Source organism: Aptenodytes patagonicus, chromosome 25 (assembly GCF_965638725.1).
Source record: "Aptenodytes patagonicus chromosome 25, bAptPat1.pri.cur, whole genome shotgun sequence".
Taxonomy (NCBI): Eukaryota; Metazoa; Chordata; class Aves; order Sphenisciformes; family Spheniscidae; genus Aptenodytes; species Aptenodytes patagonicus.
In genome coordinates, this window is record NC_134973.1 from 5,139,314 (window position 1) to 5,159,987 (window position 20,674).

The 20,674-nt window shown below is 61.7% G+C and overlaps 2 protein-coding genes across 3 annotated transcripts; both read right to left on the reverse strand.

Moving 5' to 3' along the window:
- Positions 1 to 2,327: 2,327 nt before the first annotated feature.
- On the reverse strand, positions 2,328 to 13,973 carry CCDC124 (coiled-coil domain containing 124). 2 transcript variants are annotated; one of them, XM_076359247.1, is made up of 5 exons: positions 13,912 to 13,973; positions 12,308 to 12,479; positions 5,327 to 5,513; positions 4,832 to 4,946; positions 2,328 to 4,494 (listed from the first exon to the last, which is right to left on the reverse strand). In XM_076359247.1, exons 2-5 carry the CDS (start codon positions 12,464 to 12,466, stop codon positions 4,290 to 4,292), a joined length of 666 nt encoding a protein of 221 aa, XP_076215362.1. In that variant the 5' UTR covers positions 12,467 to 12,479; positions 13,912 to 13,973; the 3' UTR covers positions 2,328 to 4,289. The 2 variants fall into 2 exon arrangements, with proteins under 2 accessions (XP_076215362.1, XP_076215363.1); XM_076359248.1 differs by lacking the exon at positions 13,912 to 13,973 and adding an exon at positions 13,871 to 13,910.
- An 892-nt stretch (positions 13,974 to 14,865) lies between these two features.
- SLC5A5 (solute carrier family 5 member 5) lies at positions 14,866 to 18,927 on the reverse strand. Its single transcript, XM_076359693.1, has 14 exons — positions 18,823 to 18,927; positions 18,663 to 18,728; positions 18,291 to 18,342; positions 18,093 to 18,160; positions 17,858 to 18,012; positions 17,601 to 17,741; positions 17,079 to 17,208; positions 16,812 to 16,900; positions 16,574 to 16,686; positions 16,292 to 16,362; positions 15,925 to 16,011; positions 15,616 to 15,821; positions 15,188 to 15,291; positions 14,866 to 15,107 (listed from the first exon to the last, which is right to left on the reverse strand). The coding sequence occupies exons 1-14, from the start codon at positions 18,910 to 18,912 to the stop codon at positions 14,866 to 14,868; spliced, it is 1,614 nt and encodes a 537-aa protein (XP_076215808.1). The 5' UTR covers positions 18,913 to 18,927.
- Between the last annotated feature and the right edge of the window lie 1,747 nt (positions 18,928 to 20,674).

The window sequence follows — 20,674 nt, forward strand, 5'->3', positions numbered from 1 at the left end:
GGGGGGGGGGGGTGTGGGTGGGTGCTGCCCACCTGCCTGCAGCCTTCCCCCCGCTCCCTTTGTCAGCCAGAGAGCTGCGGGCGGCAGTGGGGCCTGCCCCGGGGGCAGCGGGGCACACGCGTGTGCAAGCACCCTGCGCCGGGGAGGGTGTGCGAGTGTGTGCGTGTGCACAGCGGGCCTTTGCACGGGGGCTGCGCGTGTCGCTTGAGGAGGGCGCAGGGATGCGGTTGTGCATCGAAGAAAGCACAGCGGGTGTGCACAGGCAGGGTGTGCACAGAGGGGTGTGCACACGGGGGGGTGCACAGGGGGTGTGCGCACAGGTGGGGTGCACAGGGGGTGTGGGAGGCACGGGGCTGGGTGTGCGTGCACAAGGATGTGTGCAGGGCGGTGTACGTACAGTGCACGGCTACAGGGGTTGCAGCGTGTAGGCGTGCGCACGCACAGGGTGTGCTTTGTGTTGTGCGCAGGGGGTGAATACACGCTTGTGAGCGTGCGTGGGTGTGCGAGGGGTTGCACGCGTGGCTGTGTGCGTGTGCGTGCAGGGAGGGGTGCGGTGTGCACAGAGAGGCGCAGGGGTTGCACGCACAGCTGCGTGCTGGGGGCGCGCTACGTGCACGGTGCTGCAGTGTGCAGGGGGGTGCAGTGGGGTGCATGCTGCGGGGGGGGGGGGGGGGGGTGTGGCGTGCGGGGGGGGGTCAGGCACGGCGGTGCCCGGAGGGTTGCGCGGTGCAGGGGCGGTGCGTGGTGCAGGGGCGGGGGGTGCATGAAGGGGGGCGGTGGGGGGGGGGAGCTGCGTGGTGCGGGGGGTGTGCACAGTGCGGGGCGGGGGGCATGGTGCAGAGCGTGCATTCTGCAGAGGCTGTGCATTGTGCACGGGGAGGGGCTGCGGGGGGGGTGGAGGGTGCCGGTGGGTGCCCGTGCGGCGGGAGGGGAATGCCCGGGGCAGGGGGGGCCGCAGGGGGGGGGGAATGCCCGGTGCAGGGGCGGGACCGCGGGGGGGGGGGAATGCCCGGTGCAAGCCCTGCGCGGCTGCGCGGGCGCTGCGAGGATCCCGGGGCCCCGTGACCGCCCCCCCCCCCGCGGGTTCCCCCGCCCCCGCAGCGGAGCAGCCCGTTGCCATGGCAGCGCCGCCCCCCCTCACCCCCCCCCCCCGCGGGCTGCACACTGCGCGAGCGCGGCCCCCCCCCCCCCCCGCAAGGAGGGGGGGGGGGGAATGGAGAGGGAGGGGAATCCCTGGAGGGGCGGGCGGGGAATCCCTCCCCTCTCCGCCGCGCCCCGCCCCGCCCGGCGGCGGGGAAACCCCCCCGCGGCGGGCACGGAACCCCCCGGTAGCCGCTTCGCTGGGGGGGGGGGACGGGGGAACGGACACGGGGACACAGCGGGACCCCCCGCCCTGCAGTGTGTGTGTGTGTGTGGGTGTGTGGGGGGGGTGTTCCCCCGTTAACCCCTTCCGTGCCCCGGGGATCCCTTCCTGCACCGCGGGATTCCCCCACATCCCACCTTTGCAATGGGGGGGGTCCCCCATTAGCCCCGCACTTGCACTGGGGGGGGGTCCCGTCCCCCACTGAGGGATTCTCCCCATTAATCCCTTCTTTGCAACTGGGGATCCCCACCCTGCACTGGAGGGGTTCCCCCAATAACCTCTACCTTGCAGCGGGGGATCCCCTCCCTGAATTGGGGGGGGCAGCCCCCCATTAGCGCCTTGCACACCCCCCACCACACTGAGCGTAGTGGGGGGGGGTCCCCTGCATCACAGGGAGATCCCCTTCCCCTGGGGCTGACGTGGGGGCTCAGCCCCCCCCAGCCTGGCTGGGCCCCCCCATCCTGCCATTGCCAAAATATTCCCCCCCGAGGGGACACCACGGCACTGCCGCAGTGGCCACGCTCGCTGCAGCAGAGGAAGAGGAGGAGGAGGAGGAGGAGGAGGGTGGGCTCCGCCACACAAAGCCAGGGCTGTGCCAAAGCCGAAGGCCTCTGCGCCGTGGGAGGAGCGGGTAAGGGCAGGGAGGGGGGGGTCACCCCCGGCCCCCAGGGACAGGAGGGGGGTACCCCGGCCCCCCCAGAGAGGGGAACACTCACGTGGGCTCCTTATTTCAGCATCAGGGAGGGGCGGGCAGGGCGCAGGCAGGAGAGGCGGCAGCGGTGGGTTTCACCAGCGTGTCAGTCGCAGGCAAGAGCAGGGCAGCTGCCTGCAGCCTCCCCCACCGCTGCAGCTGAGCCACACATACACCACAACCTGCTGGGGGGAGGCACGGGGGGGGGGGGGGGGGGGAAGCCCCCCCAAGAGATCCCCGATTCGTGCAGGAACCATGAAACAAACTCCAGGAGGATTTTTAGCAGCCATTTCAGGGGAGGAAACAGCCCCCGCCGGGGCAAGCCAGGAAAACAGAGCCCTCCACCCCAGGCCTTTATTCCTTCAACAAGTTAACAGGGTTTGGGGGTTTTTAATTTTTAATTGGGTTCAAACACAACAAACTTCTCACAGAAAGGGGAGACACCGGGTGCATTCCTCCCTGTCTTTACAGGCTGGGCTTGCGCAAGCAGGGCGGGGGGGGGGGGGTGGGGTACATTGGCAGGGGTCAGCCCAGCTCTTTCAGCCTGGTTCTGCAAGCAGGGCGCGGAGAGGGCTGGGGAGAGCCCCGAAATGGCCGCAGGCTGTCGGCTTCAGCTCGAGCATCGCCTCCTCAAACCCCTTCACCACCAAAGCGCAAACGCCTCTGCAGCCTTGAGGACTCCTGCAACCCTCCCTGCCTGCTCGCAGGCGATCCTCCGCAGGGGTAGAGGCCACACGCTGCCCGTTACCCGGCTTGGGATGAGCCCTATTTGTTTAGTAACTTCAGAAGAAACCCCAGCGGGATGCCAAGCCGGCCTTGAGTTTGTCTCGGTTTGGCAGCCCCGGTTAAATACAGAGGTAAGCACCAACGGCAATGGAGCTGCTGCCTGGTCAAGGGTTTAGACCTTAGGAAAGAATTTCACTCCCAAAAGAAACCAGAAGAGATGTGAAAGGGGAGAGGGAAGAGAGAAAAACCTTGTGCCTGCTCAAGGCGAGGGGCAGGACTCTGCCGTGGCTCCGGGGCTAAGCCTCTCCAGCCCTGCCTGGGTGCTGCCGCGGCCCTCCCAAGGGAGCTCACCGATTTCTTTTTGCCTGGGCCAGCGGAGAGACCACGGGGCTCCGGCCGAAGGGGAGCAGAGGCGGCACAGCCAGGTTAGTGCCCTCAGTCCAGCGCCGGGGGAAGCTGCTGAGCCAACAGTCTCACATCCCCTTCCACAGGCCCACGGGGCACTTTCTTGCCTGAGCCTAGAAGCAGGCAGGGGAAGAAGCGATGGGAGAAGCAGCAGCTTCCCTTCTTGGGGCAGTTCTTGGGCGGTGCAGGGTTGCAGCCCCTCCAGGAACCCTCCTGTCGCACCAGCAGGGTGTGAGGCTCTGGGCAAGGCCACCAGGAAAGTCACACAGAGAAGTCTGGCACCAGTGTCCTGCGCAGACAAGGCAGGAACCACGTTGTGCCGTGTTGTTTCTTCCATTCCCCTTTGAAGACGGAAGGTTGTTTTCTCTCTTCCCCACAACACCGCGCTGACAGAGATTCTGCTGCCGTTGTGGTTCCTCCTCCCCATCTAACACGCCGCCAGTCGAGATGAAGAGGAGAGAGGTGGCCGGCAGCAGGCAGGACCAACAGCGGTCCCAGTCTGGAACCTCTTCGGGGACATCCCAGCACCGAGGACGACACAAGCAACAGAGGGCGGGTGCTTTCCTCGTGACAGTTGCAAAAATTCACCCTGCAGAGCACGAGGGTGTGGCGCAGCCACAGTAGAGACAGGGATGAATGCAGTTTGGCTCAGGTCCAGGCTGGGAGCGGGTTAATGCACGGTGCTAGCCAGCGCAGGGGGTCCCTACCTCAGCAGGCGGCAGTGCTGACGTTGCACCTCGCAAGTGCTGCCCATGCTGAAGGTCTGGAAGCGAGTTAGTAACTTTTTTTTTTGTAAGACAACAACTGAATTCGGAAGCATGAAGGTAGTGTTAGTCTGTCCAGGTCACTGTGCACCAGCTGCCTGTGGAGGGGTGAGCACATGGGGGGGGGGGGGGGGGCAGGCCATCAGTGAAGACGGCAGGATGCTGCAGGGTCCCCGAGGCGAGCCGTGGCCTCGTGCTTATCTTAAATCCAAGAGAAAGACAGAAAGTGGGGGCGGGAAGGGAAACAAAAGGAGAGGAGGTTCCTCGTGTCTCCTGTTTTCATCGGAGCAGAGCCCTGGGGCTCCAGCCCACTGTCCGTGGGGGATGATCAGCTCTAGTTCTACTTTTGGCTGTTGTAAGCTTTGTGCCTCTGGTTCATGGGGTTTTCTGGAGACTTCATCCACTCCTTCTTGAGGAGCTGCTTGAGCTGGGACAGGCGCATGTTGGGGTTCTCTTGCTTCAGGCGTGGCAGATTGACCTCTTCAAAAGCTGTGAAGGCAGCTTTCATCCGGCGCTCGGGGTGCCGGTCCAGATCATTGGCAACGCTGCCAGAAGGGAATTCAGAGAGAGACACGCATCAGAGACACCTCCCCGCAGGCACCAGCCGCTCGCCCCGCTCTCACCCCCTGTCAGTGCAACCAAGTGCATACAGAATAACTTGGGTGATAAAGCAGAAAACCCCGTGATGCTTCCCCTACCCACGTCAAATACTCTCCACAGAACAACAGGGCAGGGGACGTGTCCTGTTCTTGCTGTTGAGATAGAAACTCACGGTGAAAGCTTGAAAAGAAGCCAGTTCTGGGGGAGGGAGTGTCTGCAAGAATTTCTTGTAAGGAAAGCGACACCTTCAATGGAGAGCACCGCTACGATACGGCCACGTACCTGAGAACAGCAATGGCATCTTCAATCGTCCTGGCCTCCACTGATCCTTCCTCCAGCACCCTTCTGTTGATGTTCTCTTCCAAGGGGACCTCCAAGTGAGTCTTCTCCTTCTCCACTGCACAGGGAGGGGGGGAAAGGGAGAAACATTAACGTCAAATCCAGCCTGTGCAAAACCCCCAGAGGAGCGTTTTCCCAAGCACTCTGAAGAAAGTGCTGAGAAAACTCAGCCAGAGTTCAGTCCCAGTCCTGGAAGAGAAGAGTGCCTGCTCTGCAGCTCTGTTTCTCCCCCTCAAGGTGACAGATTTCTTTTTCCCCCATTTGGGTGTTAGACACAGACACAGCAAAGCACGCAGCACAGAATAGCTGCAGGCAGCTCTTGCTTTCCAAACACCTTGTCCTTCAGCGACAGGAGGTGAAAAAGGAACAGCCCCCCTCCCTGCTCCCCAGCCCCCCCCCCCCCCCAGCTGTCAGGGCCTTTCTATGGTACCACCAAACCTGTATCTGCATTCTCCTTCTGCTGCTGGTCTTTTCTGATCGTCTCCTCGATCTGGGCCCTGGTGACTTTGCCTGGAGCGACCTGCTTGGGCGACTTCCCTTTCAGCTTCGAGTCTTCCTCCTCCAGCAGGCGCTGCAGCTCCTTCTTGCGCTCCAGCTGCTCCAGCCGCCGCTTCTCCCTCTCTTCCTGGAAGGGAGAAAGGACCAGGTCACCTCTACCCTTACGCCTTCAATCACCCTCCACAGCAGTAGAGGCAGAGGGATCAAACTATCCCTTACAGGAGCAGGGAACATCACTTGGACGGGAACAGGCACCTCGCTTCTGTAGCTAATGCAGCGCTGACCTCACCTTATCAGAAGGGACGTTGGCTGGTTTTCCCCCCCCCCGACCTCCAGCAAGACAGCGAGAGCCCGACCCGTCCCTTCAGAATAATAATTCCCCGGTTCCTGCCCCGTCTGCAACCACGCGCTGGCTCGCCATGATGTCAGTACTGCGAAACACAACCCCGCTGTCAAGAAGGAGCGGGAGGTACCAGCCAGGACTGCTGACAATCAGATTAAGTTTTCCACTTCAATTTTAATAAGTGGTCGGAGGTTGAAAGTTCAGCAGTTGTTCGAGACAAGCCAGTCAAGAGGCTGAATTCATCCTCGGGCCTGGCTCACACTCTTCCTAAGAGCCAGGGCAGGCAGTTAGACCAAATCCAACAAGCAGTGCAGCTCTTGTGGTAATTTTAAAGCGCTTCACAAGGAGTTTAAGAGCCACTTTGCCCTCCAAGGCCCAGGGAAGAGGGTGACAAGACCACGCAACAGGCCCTTAGGGGCTTTTCAGCACTTTGGCTTCGAGGTTTTTTTTTCCTCCTCTCCCAAAGCCTGTAAGGTCTGGCAAAAAGAAAGAAACAACAAGTGAACATCTCTGTCTGGGGCAGTGTCACATGCCGGCAAAGCGCTTCATGTTTAGGTTAGTTACATGGACACTTAATTATGGCTCTCATCCATTATTCACAGGAATGGCACAACGAACTGATCGAGCGTTAACAGAACAGGTTTACTCAAAGGCAGCTGCACTGCAAAACCACCCCAGCAGTAACGCAACCTGCTGTCTTCATCGGTGTTTTAAGGAGTAGGAGCAGAATTACGCACGTTGGGGTAGGGCCCACTTGGGAGACGGTAAGCAAGGCTGGGTTTGAGACTCTATTAAACAAAAAAACCTGTAAGTCACTCCACGGCTCGAGAGTTTAAAGAAAAACCCACCAAAACACAGAATCAAAGCCCACAAATACTGAATCAAAACACGCCCTCGGGCTGCTGCTGCTGCTGCTTCCGTCAAGTGCAGCAAGGACCAGGCCTTTCAACCCGGCTGGGAAGGGAAGGGAAGGAAAGGAAAGCCTCACCTAACTCCACTCTGGAGCAGCTGGGGCCAAGGATGGGAAAAAAGCCATTAGAGGGATGAAGCCTTTATTACAACTGGCAGTCTTCAAATTCTTGGTCATTAAGTGCTTAGTGCCAGTGCCTTGAGACACAATGCCCCGGCAACTGGACCGTGCATGATTTCAAAGTGCAAACTCATTTATTTAAGACATCGGCTTTCCCTGCCCGCTGCCTGTCAGGCCTCTCCCTCTTCTAGTAAAGGTTGAGTAAACAAATGTACTCGGTCTCCCAGATTAGGAGGGATTTTTGGCCACTCCTAGAATGGGAAGGATGTCACGAGAGGAGGGGGAAGACTGTCTTACCCCCCTAAAAATTTATTCACAGGGATATACCTGAGCAAGAGCAGCTGCAGGGGGCTTTGCCCACCCTCACTCAGCAGGAGTGCAGGACAGCTCCAGCTCCAGATGGGATCTCCAGCTCGGCCACCAGACTCTGCTTGAGCATCAGGCAGTTTTAAGGAAGAATGCAGGAGAAACCCTGGAGAGATTCATGTGCCAAAACAGAAGGAGGGCCACAGAAATCACTGAAGGTCCAGCAGTCAGCGAGTAAGCCATCTAGTTAGATGTAAAGCACATGCAAGAGAAGCAGCACTGCATACTCAGGATACTGGTATCGTGCCTAGAACATGGGCTAGTGGAAAGAAACTGTCCCCTGACCGCTCGTCCCGTCGCTGAAGCTCAGGGGTGACTGAACAAGGTAACCCTGAGAAGGTGCTGGCACGGTGAGCAGCTCAGCAAGGCTGCAGGCGTGGTTCTGGCTTGAATAATTCAGGAGACAGATAAGGAGTGGATACACAAGTACTAATGACCTAAGGGAAGGGAAGGGAAGGGAACAAGACATTTCAGAACAGAAATGTTATTTATAGTTAGAGAAGATTATCTTTTACCCCTGCTTATTACAGAAAGGGAAGCGTCCTACAAGAGAGCCAGCTCAGCAGTCCGTCTCACACCGCACAGCCCCAGCTGGGACGACGACACGTCTGACAGAGCAGAAATCCAAGGAAAACGCTCTGCTGCCGTTAGCTCCTTTCAAACAAAACTCTCCGAAGAGGACACATCCACTTAGCGAAGGGGAAACAGAGGCGCAAGTAGGGTGCAGAGCCTTCCTCCTGCACTGCGCGCTGCAGGGGACCTCTCCCCCAGCTGCTGGGGTAAGCTACTCCCCGCTCTCTGGCATTTACAGTTGAGTTTCTATTTGCGGAAAGTAAATAAGCTGGCACCGTTACTAATTTGTCACAAGACCTGCAAAATCTACACGCTCAGGTTTCCTCCGTCACGTCCAGGTCTGCTCTGCACCTTCCACGGTGCTCAAAGGCAGCAGCTCTGAGCCGCCTGCTCGCCGATCCCAAAGCCCGAGGAGCCTGAAGCTGTCGTTTTTGAAGACTTTTCTCAGGTGGGGCCAAACCAAACTAATCCTTTATGAATCAGTTTAAATGTCCTGATGAAAGAGAGGCTTGGATTTGTCTAAGTGAAACGTACCACAAAGCTATTAGAAAACTGGAAAGGAAACAAATCATTTTCTCCCTCAACACTGCTGCACTCCACAGGGCACTGGGAGGAACAGGGTGCGAGAGTTCTTTAGCCAGACACTCCTGTTCCCAAGGATTCGGGTGTTAAAATGCGAGTTTCCAGCCTTGCAAAGAACTGCCTGAGCGAGGAACAATTCATTAGCTTTCAGAACAGCTTCCCACCTGCTAGACAGAAGGAGGACCAGGTCCCACGCACATGGCTTTGAGAGCAAGCGGTCAATTGAAGCAGCAGCGCTCCCAAACAACCTCTTAGCGTGAGGCCCCGAGGAAGGCTGGAGAGCGTGCCACCAGCCTGGCGAAGCACGCCGCTTCTTGCGAAGCAGAAGGGCAAAGCAATGTAAAAAAGAAATGACGCAGTCGGAAAGCGAGCGTGTCTAAGTGCTGACTGGGCTCCCTGAGGTACACCGGAGCTTTGGGGTGGGATCAAACGTGCCCCTCATTCAAGCCATCAGATTTCACCATTGCATACCTGGTACCCCGCAGATGTCCTCCAAAGAGGGAAGAACAGTCATTTGACCTGTCTTGCATTTTATCCGAATAAGAGCTGGTGCTCAGAGCTGAGTAATTCTGCACTGAGTCAGAGGGGGGGGGGGGGGGCAGAGAAAATCACCACTCGCCTGCCTGCGATACCACTGCAGCTGGGACCTGTCGGTACACGAGCCTGCCAGCCCACACCCCGTGACCAAGGCTGACGGGAACAAGAAAGGCATAAAACTCACACTGAAAGAGTCACTGCTCCCTCGTGCACTATCTGCGCTCTTCTAGCACAAGTACTCACCCTGCATTTAACTCGAATCTTTCCCCAGACCCTTTGTACGCAAGTACAAAGCGTCTCTTCGCTCCCACATCATCCGCACGCCCTCCCTTTGCCATTCCCACTGAGGGCACCCAGCGAAGCCGCTGGAGAGACGTCCGTGGGACGGCGCTGCCAACATCACGACACGCCAGGCAGAAAGGAAGGTGCCAAGGGGCTTTGAGCCTCTGCTGAACAACAAGGAGGAACTGCTTTCCCGGCATACGGGAACTCAGCAAACAGAGCCCGGGCAAAATACAGCCTGAACGGGGAGAAGGGCTTGTCCTCCCTCAGCCAGACAGCCCCGGTGGGAGTTTGGAAGGAGACTGGGAATTCGACTGCGTCCTTCCAGCAGACACCTCGGCTCCAGCAGCAGTCCCAGCCAGCGAGATCTTCCTGCGCATACCCACAGGGCACAAAGAGGCTAAACCCAAGGTTGCCAGAGAGAAGGTGGTCTGACCCCCGCTACGAGACCTCTGCCCTTAACAGATACTCCACCGGTCCTTTCTTCCCGTAATGCTCCAGCCGATTTAATGGTTTGTCACCCTTCCAAGCCTGCCCGCAGCTTCACCCAGGACGCACACGCCTCCGTGGCTCTTCCGCTGCCAGACACACTTTAGCTAATTGCACAGAGAAAACCACACTGTGCTCAGGCTGATGAGGAGTGCCGTGCTCTGAGCTGCAGGCTAACCTTGCATAGGAAGGGTGGGAAGGGACGGAAAGGATGAAGATACCCGCATGTTAAAAGAAAAGCAGTCACCCAGGTAAAACTCTCGAGTCTTCCAGCAAGAAGGATGTCGATTTTGTGCTTTCCAGCCGCAGCTCTCCAGGGACGGTAACAAGCTGTGACTTGTGCTGAAGTGCCAGAGGAGGAATACACACATCGCAGGCTGGTGACATTAGCTCAGATGTTTCTTAATGCATTACAGAGCCACCAAACGAGTGTCATCCTCTGTTAGCAGAGATCAGCTCCGAAGGTTGCTCTCAGAGCAGGAGGGGGTGGCATTTAAAGAAACCCCAAAACGCAGCAAAAGCAAACAACAGGACAGTCGTCTCGTGACAGTGAATCTCATGACAGCAGGCACTGCATTCTGAACATTAAGCTTCCTTACGCTCAAGTATTAACGCTCACTTATTTCACTGAGGCTCCGGTGGTCACCTGCGGGGGGGAAAGGGATTAAAAGGGGCGCGCGGGGGTTGATCTCAGCACGTCCCAAAGGCTTTCAGCCACTCCTGCCTGCTGGCGGTGCAGGAATTCTGAGGTGCTGCACGGGTGCGCTGCGGTGCCATTAATGTGTTACTGCCATCGCCCGGAGAGCCGGGGAAGAGCTGTAAGAGCTGCTCAGCGCTGACAGCATCCTCCTACACACACCGCCATCCCCTCCTCCGGGTGCTGTAGCTGAGAGCGACGCGAGTCCCTCCTGCGGCATATGGCCGCAGCCGGCAGCGCTATTTCCATGCCAGCACCACCCGCAGAACAGCTACTTCTCCAGGGAAGTTTGACTCCTGCGAACGGTTTGGTTTCTGTCCTCTCTAGGATGAGGACGGAAAGTCATTTACAATCTGAGTCACACATCCCGTCCCTGCCGGGATGCGACGGGGCACAGGCAGCTTCTTCCGTTCTCCGTGGGGATATTCCAGCCTGATGGCAGTGGAGAAGCAACTGAGGAAGGTTTCACTGATTTATTTTCCCCCAGCAACCCGCTCACTCCTGTCTGTTGGCCACTTGCTCACCTACACAAAGCCCCAGCCTTTGCTTAGGCTGTGGCAGTGCCTGCGTGAGGCTCCTGCAGCAGGAGGAGCCCCCGTGCAGGTAGTTAGACTCGGAGCCCTTCTGGCAGGACAGCTCCCCATCTGAGCGGAGACTTTTGCTGCTGTGAGCTGCAGGTCCCCAGGGGGGGCGCGGGGGAAGCAAACGCACTAAAACGCAGCATTCGGGTGAAATTCAGACCTAGAGACTACGTCTGGGAGATGCAGGGAGAGGGGATGGCTGAGGTGCCGAGTGGAAACAGCCTCACTTGTTTCTCTAAAACCCAGTCTGAGGCTCTGGGACGGACCCTGGTTTTCCAGTTAGCAATTCCAGCTCACAACACAGCTCCCCTCTCCAGACTCCCATGCCCCTTGCCTGCAGGAGGCTGTTTTGGAAGCCCAGTCAAATAGGTCACTGTTGGCCAAGGTTTAAGTAGAGCAATAATAAGTCCTTGTTCCAGGAAGTAATTAGGCAGCATTACAGGATTGTGTTGGGGAACAGCACACAGGACTCCAAATTCCAAACGTCAAGGCACATATTAGGGGTGAACTCACGCAGACGTACACAGCACGCGGCTATCGAGGTCACCGGGACGCGCTGGCTTCCTGCCTGCCCAGCCAGCGTGCTCGAGTACCGACACACAAAGTTCAGTAAGCACCGAATTCACAGAGCAGCACAAACCCAGTAACCCCATAAATCCCATTTAGGTCATCAGTAGAAGCCCTGTCTGGTTAGCACGAGGGTAAAGAAATCATTTCAGAAGAGGCAGCTAAGTTATCACCAACAATTGTTTCTAGAAAAATCCACAAAACCAGAAGGTAGATTTGTCTAACGCCGATGCAGGACAACGTCAAAACCCAAATAACCCAGAAATGAGCACTGAAGTGCTCTGTTTAACTGAACACCACGGCAAACGTGCACCCAGGGTGGAGCAAGCTGGTAAGAGCAAACCAGAGAGAATCTTTTGAGAGACATGTCCTGACGTGTGGCACACCAAGTCAGGGAGGGGGAAAAAAAAAGCTTTGTAACCCTTAACCCTGCTGATTTCTTTTTCCTTCTACCAAAATATCAAAGAAGAGTTAAGAAAGGAGAAGAAAGGGAAAAAAAAGCGCTAAAGAAATGCTTGGTCAAAAAATCAAGCCCTGCAGCAGAGTTCCTCATCTTTTACTTAATTCAATTTTAAACGATTCCAACAATAAAGCTTTTGCTGCCTCCCTCGGGAAGTCAGCTCTGAGATCCACCAGATTTCTGAATTACACATCAAAGCTTACACTTACTCCCACACTCAGCTTCTTTTAGCTCCCAGAGAAGCCACTAGTTCCAGCTCTTCTGCCCAAAACTAAGCGCAGGACAACGTGTGGAGAGACAGCTACAGCTGGGGGACAGAGGAGGAGAAAGCGACCCTTTTTGGGCAAGCCTGGATCTCACGGGCTTAGCAAAGGACCAGCTAGAAGATACCCTTCTACCTGACTAGCCATTCACCTTCCTTTGTTCCTTCCTCATCACGTGTTTGTCTTCATCCTTCCAGTAGGCATCTTCCAGCTCCTGCTGACGTTTGGCATCGGCTGCTGCCTTTGCCTCAGCTTTCCTCGCGCGGGCAGCAGCCGACTTGGTATTTTCACCTTGGAACTTCTTGGGCATCACTCAAGATGCTCTGCGGAGAAGAAAAGAGGTTCAGATCCTTGCCCTGGACAGGATCTCGGGTTCACCGTCACCCCGGGAATCAGGAACAGCTGGAACTCACACCATGAAAACCCCCTTTTCTTATTGCCTCATACTATTTCGAGATCCTGGGCAGGACAGATCTAGCAATCTCCCAGCTCACCCAGGAGGAACTGCGCTCACTCTGCCCCAGATCCTCAGTGGGGGACAGTCCCTCCTGCCCATTTATTGCGCTGCAACGACATGACAAATCGGGCTGCCGGGTTCCTGGTACCAAGTCAAAAGCACCACTGCCCTGCAAGCCAAAACACTCTCTGTTGCCGAGTCAAAACGAAGCTGGGTGCTTTCGCTGTGCACCGGCAGGCTCCGAGGGGAATTCACTGCTGCCAGCAGAGCAGGATGAAGCAGCACAAACGCTGTATCACGCCCTCTGACTGCCTGTACAGAAACGCCGAGGCCCCGTTTAACTTGGATAAATGGCCACGCGGACGTGCCGTAGTAATTTCTCCCGCATCCTCATGGTAGGAAAAGTCCTAAGAGCCAGGCACAACAGAAGCCTCAAAATTAACTAGGCACTAAGAAAGGGCCTTCTCCTCAGCACGCTGCCCACACAGACACCACGTTCTGGATCTCAAATCTTTACTTCGAATGGCAGATAACTATTCGCTAAACAAGAAACAGCGGAGAAGGGCTGACGTTTAGGCCTGGCTGTTCAAGCCCCAAGCTTTTCAAAGCCTGGGCTGGATTAAATCTCTTCTCCTCTCCGATACGTGCCCTGACCCTTTCTTGAACAGCACGATCTGGGCTGGGCCCCGGGGCAAGGCTGCGGGACAGCCCAACAACGCGTGGGAGGGCGAGGGATGCCTCCCCCACCCCAGGAGCTGCTCCTACAGCCCCAAGGGCCCAGCCCCGCTCCAGCTCCCGCACCCAGAGCCAGCCTGCCCCGAGCTGCCCGACCCAAGGGCCGGCTGTCACCTGCCCAGGCTGGACCCCTGCTCCGTGCCAGCGTCCCCAGCGCCCCACCTCGCCTTGGGGCCCTACAGAGCACCCACCCCGGCCCGGCCCTCCCCTCCCACGACAGAGGGCCCTCAGCTGCCCTTCCCCGTTTGCTCAGGAAAGGGACGGCTTTTCCCCTCCACCCCCTCCCCAAATGCCCGGCCTCTCCCCACCCGCACCCCTCCAGCCCTTCCCCTCTCCCCTCAGCCCCTCTCCGAGCCCTCCCCCCCGCCCCCTGCCCTCCCCCAGGGCCCAGACCTGCCCCCCCCAGCCCTTCCCCCTCCCCTCAAATCCACCCCCCCCCGGCCTCCCCGCCCCGTCATCCCCAGCTCTTCCCCTCTCCCCCTGTTTCCCTCGGCACCCCCGACCCGTCCCCTCCCCTCAGACCGGCCCCGAGGCCTGGACCCGCCGCCCGGGCCCGCTCCTACCCGGTCCCCGCCGCTCCGGCCGTCGCGCGCGTTGCGCGTCACCGCCGCGCGCGGTCGCTCCCGCGGGAGGGACGGGCCGAGCGGCGCCGGTGGCTCGTCAGGGCGCGCATCCCGCCGCCGCCATCTTTGCTAAGGGCACGGCCCGCTCCGCCCAGGCCACGGAGCCAGGCCCGGCGGCGGCGAGGGGCGGCGGCGAGGGGCGGCGGGCCGGGCGGCAGCGCCCGCAGCGCGGCGGGTAGGCCGGTGGAGAGGCGGCCGCCGCCGCCTCCTCCCCTGCCCGGCACAAAGATGGCGGCGCCCCCCGAGACGGCGGCGCGGCCGAGCGGCTCCTGCGGCGGCTGTGGGCGGAGCCAATTGCCTCTGGGTGGGCGGGGCTTGGCAGGGTGCGGCCCATTGTTAGCTGGGTGGGGTGGGGCTTAACAGGGCGGGGCCCATTGTCACTTGGAGGACTTACCAGGGCAGAGCCCATTGTTATGTGGGTGGGTGTGACTCAGCAGGGTGGGGCCATAACACCCCATTGTCATCTGGGTGGAGCGGGGCTTAACAGGGCGGGGCCCATTGTTATCTGTGTGGGGTGGAGCTTAGCAGGGTGGGGGCCATTGTTGCCTGAGTGGGCGGGGTTTATCAGGGCAGGGCCCGCCCCCATGGGCACAGCAGGACCTCACCCCCCCCACCCTGATTCCCCCCAGCACCCGCCCCCATGTCCCCCCCCGGTTTGACACACACCACCCCCCACCCCCCCCCCAGCCCAGCTGCATCACCAGAGGGGTGGGCAGCCGTGTGTGTCCCCCCCTGCCCCGTCCCCCCTGCAGCCCCCCCGCCCAAGGACAGGCTCCTCCCGAGGAACAGCTCCTCCTTTATTGGGGACCCCAGGACAGGGACGTGCACCCTCCGCCCCACGGTCCCACCGCGGCCACAGCCAGACCACCCACACCCCCCCACCCACACCCCCCCCTACACGTGGGTCTCCTGCAGCAGCAGGTCGGTGGTGGTGCCAGGCTCGGGGGGGCCCCAGGAGGGGCCCCGGGGAGAGCCGCCCTCCCTGTCCAGCCTCGCTGGCAGCACCTGGGGGGCTTCGGCCTTGCCCGGGGGCTCTTCCTCGGGGGTCTTGGTGCCCGTGGGGGACACCAAGGACGTCTGCTTCACGATGTCCCACCACAGCACACCCGGGGGCAGCCGCGTCCGCTTGGTCAGCCCTGCCGGAAAGGGGGTGCCATGGGGAGGGGCTGGGGGGGGGGACGGGGACGGGGACGGGACCCTGGCGCTGGGGCCTCACCTGGCAGGGAGCTGAGCAGGACCCCCGCCACCACCGTGGTGAGGGTCCCCAGCGCCCCGTAGTACAGGTAGGAGATGGCGTAGAAGTCACCCACGACGGCCGGCCTGCGAGGGGAGGGGGTCAGGGGCCGGCAGAGACAGCGGTGTGACGTCACGGTGAACAAGGAAAGCGGTGTGACATCACAGTGAACAGGGAAAGCGGTGTGATGTCACAAGGAACAAGGAAAGCGGTGTGACATCACAGTGAACAGGGAAAGCAGTGTGATGTCACAAGGAACACGGAAAGCAGTGTGACATCACAGTGAACAGGGAAACTGGTGTGATGTCACGGTGAACAAAGAAAGCGGTGTGACATCACAGCAAGCCACTTGCACCCCCATACCCCCCCAAGGCGCCATCCCCCCACCCTGCCCGGGCCCCCCCCCTCACCGTGCCGGGGCCGGGGGCTCCTCGCGGGGGGGCAGGGGTCCCAGGAGGACGGTGCGGTTGGCGTCGGCGGTGCGGTTGTAGAGTGGGCAGAGGGCTCCGGAGGCGGGCAGCACCCCCATGGCGGCGGCGCTGGGGGGGTAGAGGGTGCCCCCCACTGCCACCCAAAAGGAGAGGGCGAAGCCGGCGCCCAGGCCCCCCAGCGCGCCCTGTGGCAGAGGAGAGGGGTCCGCACAGCCTGGGGCAGTGGGCTGCGGCGGGACCCCTGGAACCCCCCCCCCCCAACTCCCCCCCCCCCCCCGTGGGACTCACGGCCGTGGTGCACATCGGCAGGAACATGCCCAGGAGGAAGGCCCCCAGCAGCGGGCCGCTGATCACCCCCATGACGGTGAAGGAGCCCTGGAAGGGGGACGGAGAGCTCTGCCCCGCCGCCTCGGCTCGGGGGCTCCGGGGGGGGGACAAGGAGGAGGAGGAGGACGGTGCTTGGCTCTTCCCCAGACCCCTCAGCTGCCACAGCCCGGCCGGCTCGAGGGCTCTCCGGCAGCCAGCGGCGTGTGGCCGGGTCCCACTCGGCCAGGCAGAGCCGGTGGGCAAGGGTTGGGGGGGGGGGGGTGGGGGGGGGGTGCAGCGGGGCAAGCTCAGCCCCGTGACGGATCCGGCCCGGCGTGCCGGGGCTCACCTGCAGCACGCCGCCGCCCAGCAGCGAGGCCAGAGCTGCCACCGTGATGCACGAGGTGCCGTAGATGAGCGCTGCGGGGGAGACGGGAAAGGCTCAGCAGCACGGCACGGCACGGTGCGCGGCAGTATGGCATGGCACAGCACGGCGTGGCACAGGACGAGGTGGCGTGGCAGGGAAAGCGGTGTGATGTCACGGCACAAAACGGTGCCGTGCGGCACAGGATGGGGTAGCGTGGCACAGCATGACATGGCATGGCACGGCATGGCCCCCGTCCCCTCTCACACAGCCCCTTGGAGATGAGGGTCAGCCTCTGCGGTGACAGCGCGGGCAGCCTGGGCTTGACAAGGTCCTCGACGGTGACGGCCGCCATGGCGTTGATGCTGGTGGAGGCCGTGCTGGGGCGCGGGCAGGTGGCAGCGCTCAGCCCCAACGCCGGCAGCCTGCGGGGTGGAGGGAGCCGAAGCCCCCTTCCGCGGGGAGGTTTGGGGTCCCCTTGGGGCGAGGGGTGCCCCGTCCTCACCTGAGGGTCCCGCTGTAGGCACAAGACAGGAACAGCCCCGGCATCCCCGGGAACGTCTCAAAGATGTCAAGGACCAGGTAAGGCATGTACTGTGGGGGGAGGCGGCTGCATTGGGGGGGGGGGGGGGGCAGGACCCTGGGGGACCCCAGCCCCCACAGCGGGGCTGAGACAGGGACCCAGGGGTCTGGCCCCTCCGACCCTCTTGCCCTTCCACCTCGCTGCCCTCAATTTGGTGCTCGAGAGGGCAGAGCCAGCGGGGGCCGGTACCTGGTCCGGGGCTGAGATGTAGCCGGCGAGGAGGGGATCGCAGTCCTTGTACAGCGCAAACATCACAAGGCCACAGGCCACCGCGCTGGAGACGATGCAGAAGAGCCCCACTTGATTCACCAGCAGCGCCCTGCAAGCACAGGGCGGGAGCAGACCCGGCTGAGCAGGGATGCAGGGGCCGTGCAGGGGCCACGCAGGGGCTGTGCAGGGGTGCAAGGTCCATGCAAGAGCGCAGGGTCCATAGAAGCATGCAGGGGCCGTGCAGGGGTGCAGAGTTTGTGCAGGGGCCATGCAGGGGTGCAAGGATCTGTGCAAGGGCCGTGCAGGGGTGCCGGGTCCGTGCAGGGACGCCAGGTCCATGCAGAGGTGCAGGGTCTGTGCAAGGGTGCAGGGACCAGACAGGGGTGCAGGCACTGGGCTCCCCGAGGGGGACGGGCTGGCGTGCAGCCGCCCCTCGCCCCCCCCGTGCACCGTCCCACACAGAGCGAGATCCAGACGATCCCCGCAGCCCCGTGGACTCACATCCTGGCCTCCCTCTCGGTCCTGCAGGCCACGTAACGCTGGACCTGGGCCTGGTTGACGCCGTACATGGAGAGCCAGACCAGCGTGCCGCCCAGCAGGAAGGTCCAGACAGTGTACCGGCTCCGCGGGTCCGGGTTGAAGCTGGGCACAGGGGCACGCCGCCGGGGCCGGGGGGGTGAGCCGGAGCCGGCACCGGCCCCCCAGCACCCTGGGGCAGGGGGAGCGGGGTCAGCACACAGCAGGGCGGGGGGACTCACTCGCCGAAGTTCACCCTGGAGCCGTTGGCGGCGATGCCCAGCACCCTGGCGGGACCCCCCACCAGCAGCACCCCCCGGATGATGATGGCGATGAAGCCAGAGAGCATCACAAAGACTTGGAAGACGTCCGTCCAGATGACAGCCTTCATCCCGCCCTGCACCAGATGGAGCCGTGGGTGAGCGCCGGGGACCCCAGGGACCCCCAGGTCGTCCCCCCCCCGGCTCCCACACTCACTATGGTGGTGTAGAGGGTGCAGATGACTCCGGTGGAGAGCAGGGACGCCCAGATGTCCAGACCGGTCACTGAAGGAGACGGGAAGGTGCTGAGCAGAGCCCCAGGGTGCAAACGACACCTGGGGTGGGACAGGGCTGAGGTGTCCCCCCTGCAGGGACGGGGACGTGATGGGGAGCAGCCCCCACCTCCCCACCGCACCTTGGTTGAGGATCAGGGCGGGGGCGTAGATGACGATCCCTGTGTACAGCATCTGTGGGAAGAAGGGGGTCAGCGCCCCGTCCCACCGGCACCGCGGGCACCGGGCAGGTGACGGCTGCACCGGCGGGAACGGGGACGAAGTGTGACGGTGCTGCCCAAGCATGGCATGCAGGCACTGAGAAAACACTTGGGTTTTCATTCAAAACAGGGCTCCTACCGCACGCTATTTGCTTTGAGCCGTGGAAAACATGAGCACGGGAACGAGGACGCTTCCTGGGGGCTTAGGGCAGCACCGGCACGGCTGGATCCAAGCCCCCGCCAGATGCCATGTCCCCACTGTCCCCATCCCACCCATGCACCGCGGACACGCACCGTGGCCACCATGTACTGCAGGGTCCCGCACAGCCGGACGCTCCTGCTGAACCGCCGCTCCAGATACTGGGGACAAGGACAAGGGAGCGTGTCGGGGCCGTCCCGGCATCAGGGCACCCCGGGGGCTGCTCCGGGGCAGGATGCGTCCCCCTGTGCCCACCTCGTAGGTGCTGGTGAGCCCCAGGCGGTAGAAGACGGGGAGGAAGAGCTGGGCGGTGAGCAGCGTGTTGAGCAGCTGCCCCAGGCACATCCAGAGGAACTTGGCTCCGTACCGGTACGCCTCTGCCGGCACCCCCAGCACCTGGATGGCTGACATGAAGCTGGCCGAGAGCGAGAGCCCCACGGGCAGCGCCGACATCCGTCGTCCCCCCGTGAAAAAATCCTCCAAGGTCTTCTGGCCACCTTTGGCGAGGCCGTGGAAGAGCCCGATGCCGGTGGAGATCAGCAGCATCAGCCCGAAGACCCCGTAGTCCCAGAGGCTGAAGGTGAGCCGCTCCGGCACCCACACCTCCAGGCTCCCCACCGGGGCCAGTGTGGCGGCTGCAGGGGGGGAGCCCCCGGCTGGGCACCTGCAGGTGGACAGGGACGTGGTACGGGGGACGCGGCACGCACGGCTAGGCTAGGGCCAGGCGGCACCGGCGCATCCGAGGGTGGGGAAACTGGAGGGGGAGAAAACTCCGTGCAATTACCGACTGACATTCAATGTGCAGCAGAAAGGACTGAGCACGGAGCAGAGAACATGGCTGCCTCCCCGACCCATCCCGTCCCATCCCGCCCCGTCCCAGGGAAGGTCTGTGCCAAACATTCGGCTGCAAAGGGCAAAGCCCAAACTGCAAGAGGGACAGCCCGAGCTCAGCAAAGAAATTGCCCCAAATACCTCCCAGTTCGAAGCCCGCAGGGAGAGGAGAGCGGCAGTGCCCGGTCCGGCTGCTCCGGAGCACACGGCACCGGCTCCGTGGCTCCAGGGAAGCACCGGCACCCGAAGGATGCGGCCAGGAGGGAGTGATCCCCCCTAGCCAGCACAAACAGGGAGGGGCAGAGCTGCTGCCAGAGCCAAATTTGCCTCCAGCTGAGGGGACGAAGCAAACCAAACCTAAACCTTTACCCAGAAAAAAGCAGCTCGTTCGCAGGCAGCTGCCTGCAGACCGGCAAGGACCCGCTGCTGAGGCGGGGAGGAGGAGAGCGGGGCAGCACGTGGGGGGCTGCCCGGGGGTCCCTGGGGAGGCAGGGAGCCCGGCAGGTCGGAGGAGGCTGCTGCGACGTCCTCGGCGGGCGTTGAGGCGGCGGCGGGGCGGCGAGCGGGGCCACGACAAGGGGCTGGTCAAGCCTCAAGCTTCTCCAGCCCGCGGGGCGGGCGCTGGCAGGAGGCAGGTTCAGGGTGTCAGGGAGGGACCCTCAGCGGGGAGGACAGAGCCGTTGGGGGCCACATCCATAACCCCTTCCCTCCCGCACGCCCCGACACCGGCTAACCCCGGGGCCGCCGCGAGTGGCGGCACACACGGCACCCCGTACCCCAGCAGGCGGCACGGGTAGGGCAGGGACGGCAGGTCAGCTCCGTCTGTTGGGAGACGTGGCAGCCGGGTGTGGGGCTGGCCTGGCTTCCTCATTCCCTGGCACAAACGCGGCTTTGTCTCACCCGGCCCCTGGACACCTTTGTCCCACAGGGATTTCCTCCCCCTGCCCTGAACCCTGGGAACGAGCCTGGGGTTGAGACCAGGGAAGAGCCCCAACATGGGGACGGAGTTGGCACTGTCCCCTCCGAGTCATCACTGCAGGGCAGAGGAGGGTCCCTGGTCCCCGGGGTCTGGCTCCAGCCCTGGTGGCCTTATCCCCAGCAGCCGTCCCCAGGGACAGGGCTGGGCAGGACCCCCCTCCCTGCCTCGACTCCGGCTTCGCCTCCTTGCCGAGCTGGTTAAGAGCAGCAGAAAGGGGAAAAACAACGAGCGGTGGCTGCTGGGCCTGGCCACATCCGCCGGCGGGTGCGTGCGACGCCGCACGGCACCAGGGCCAGG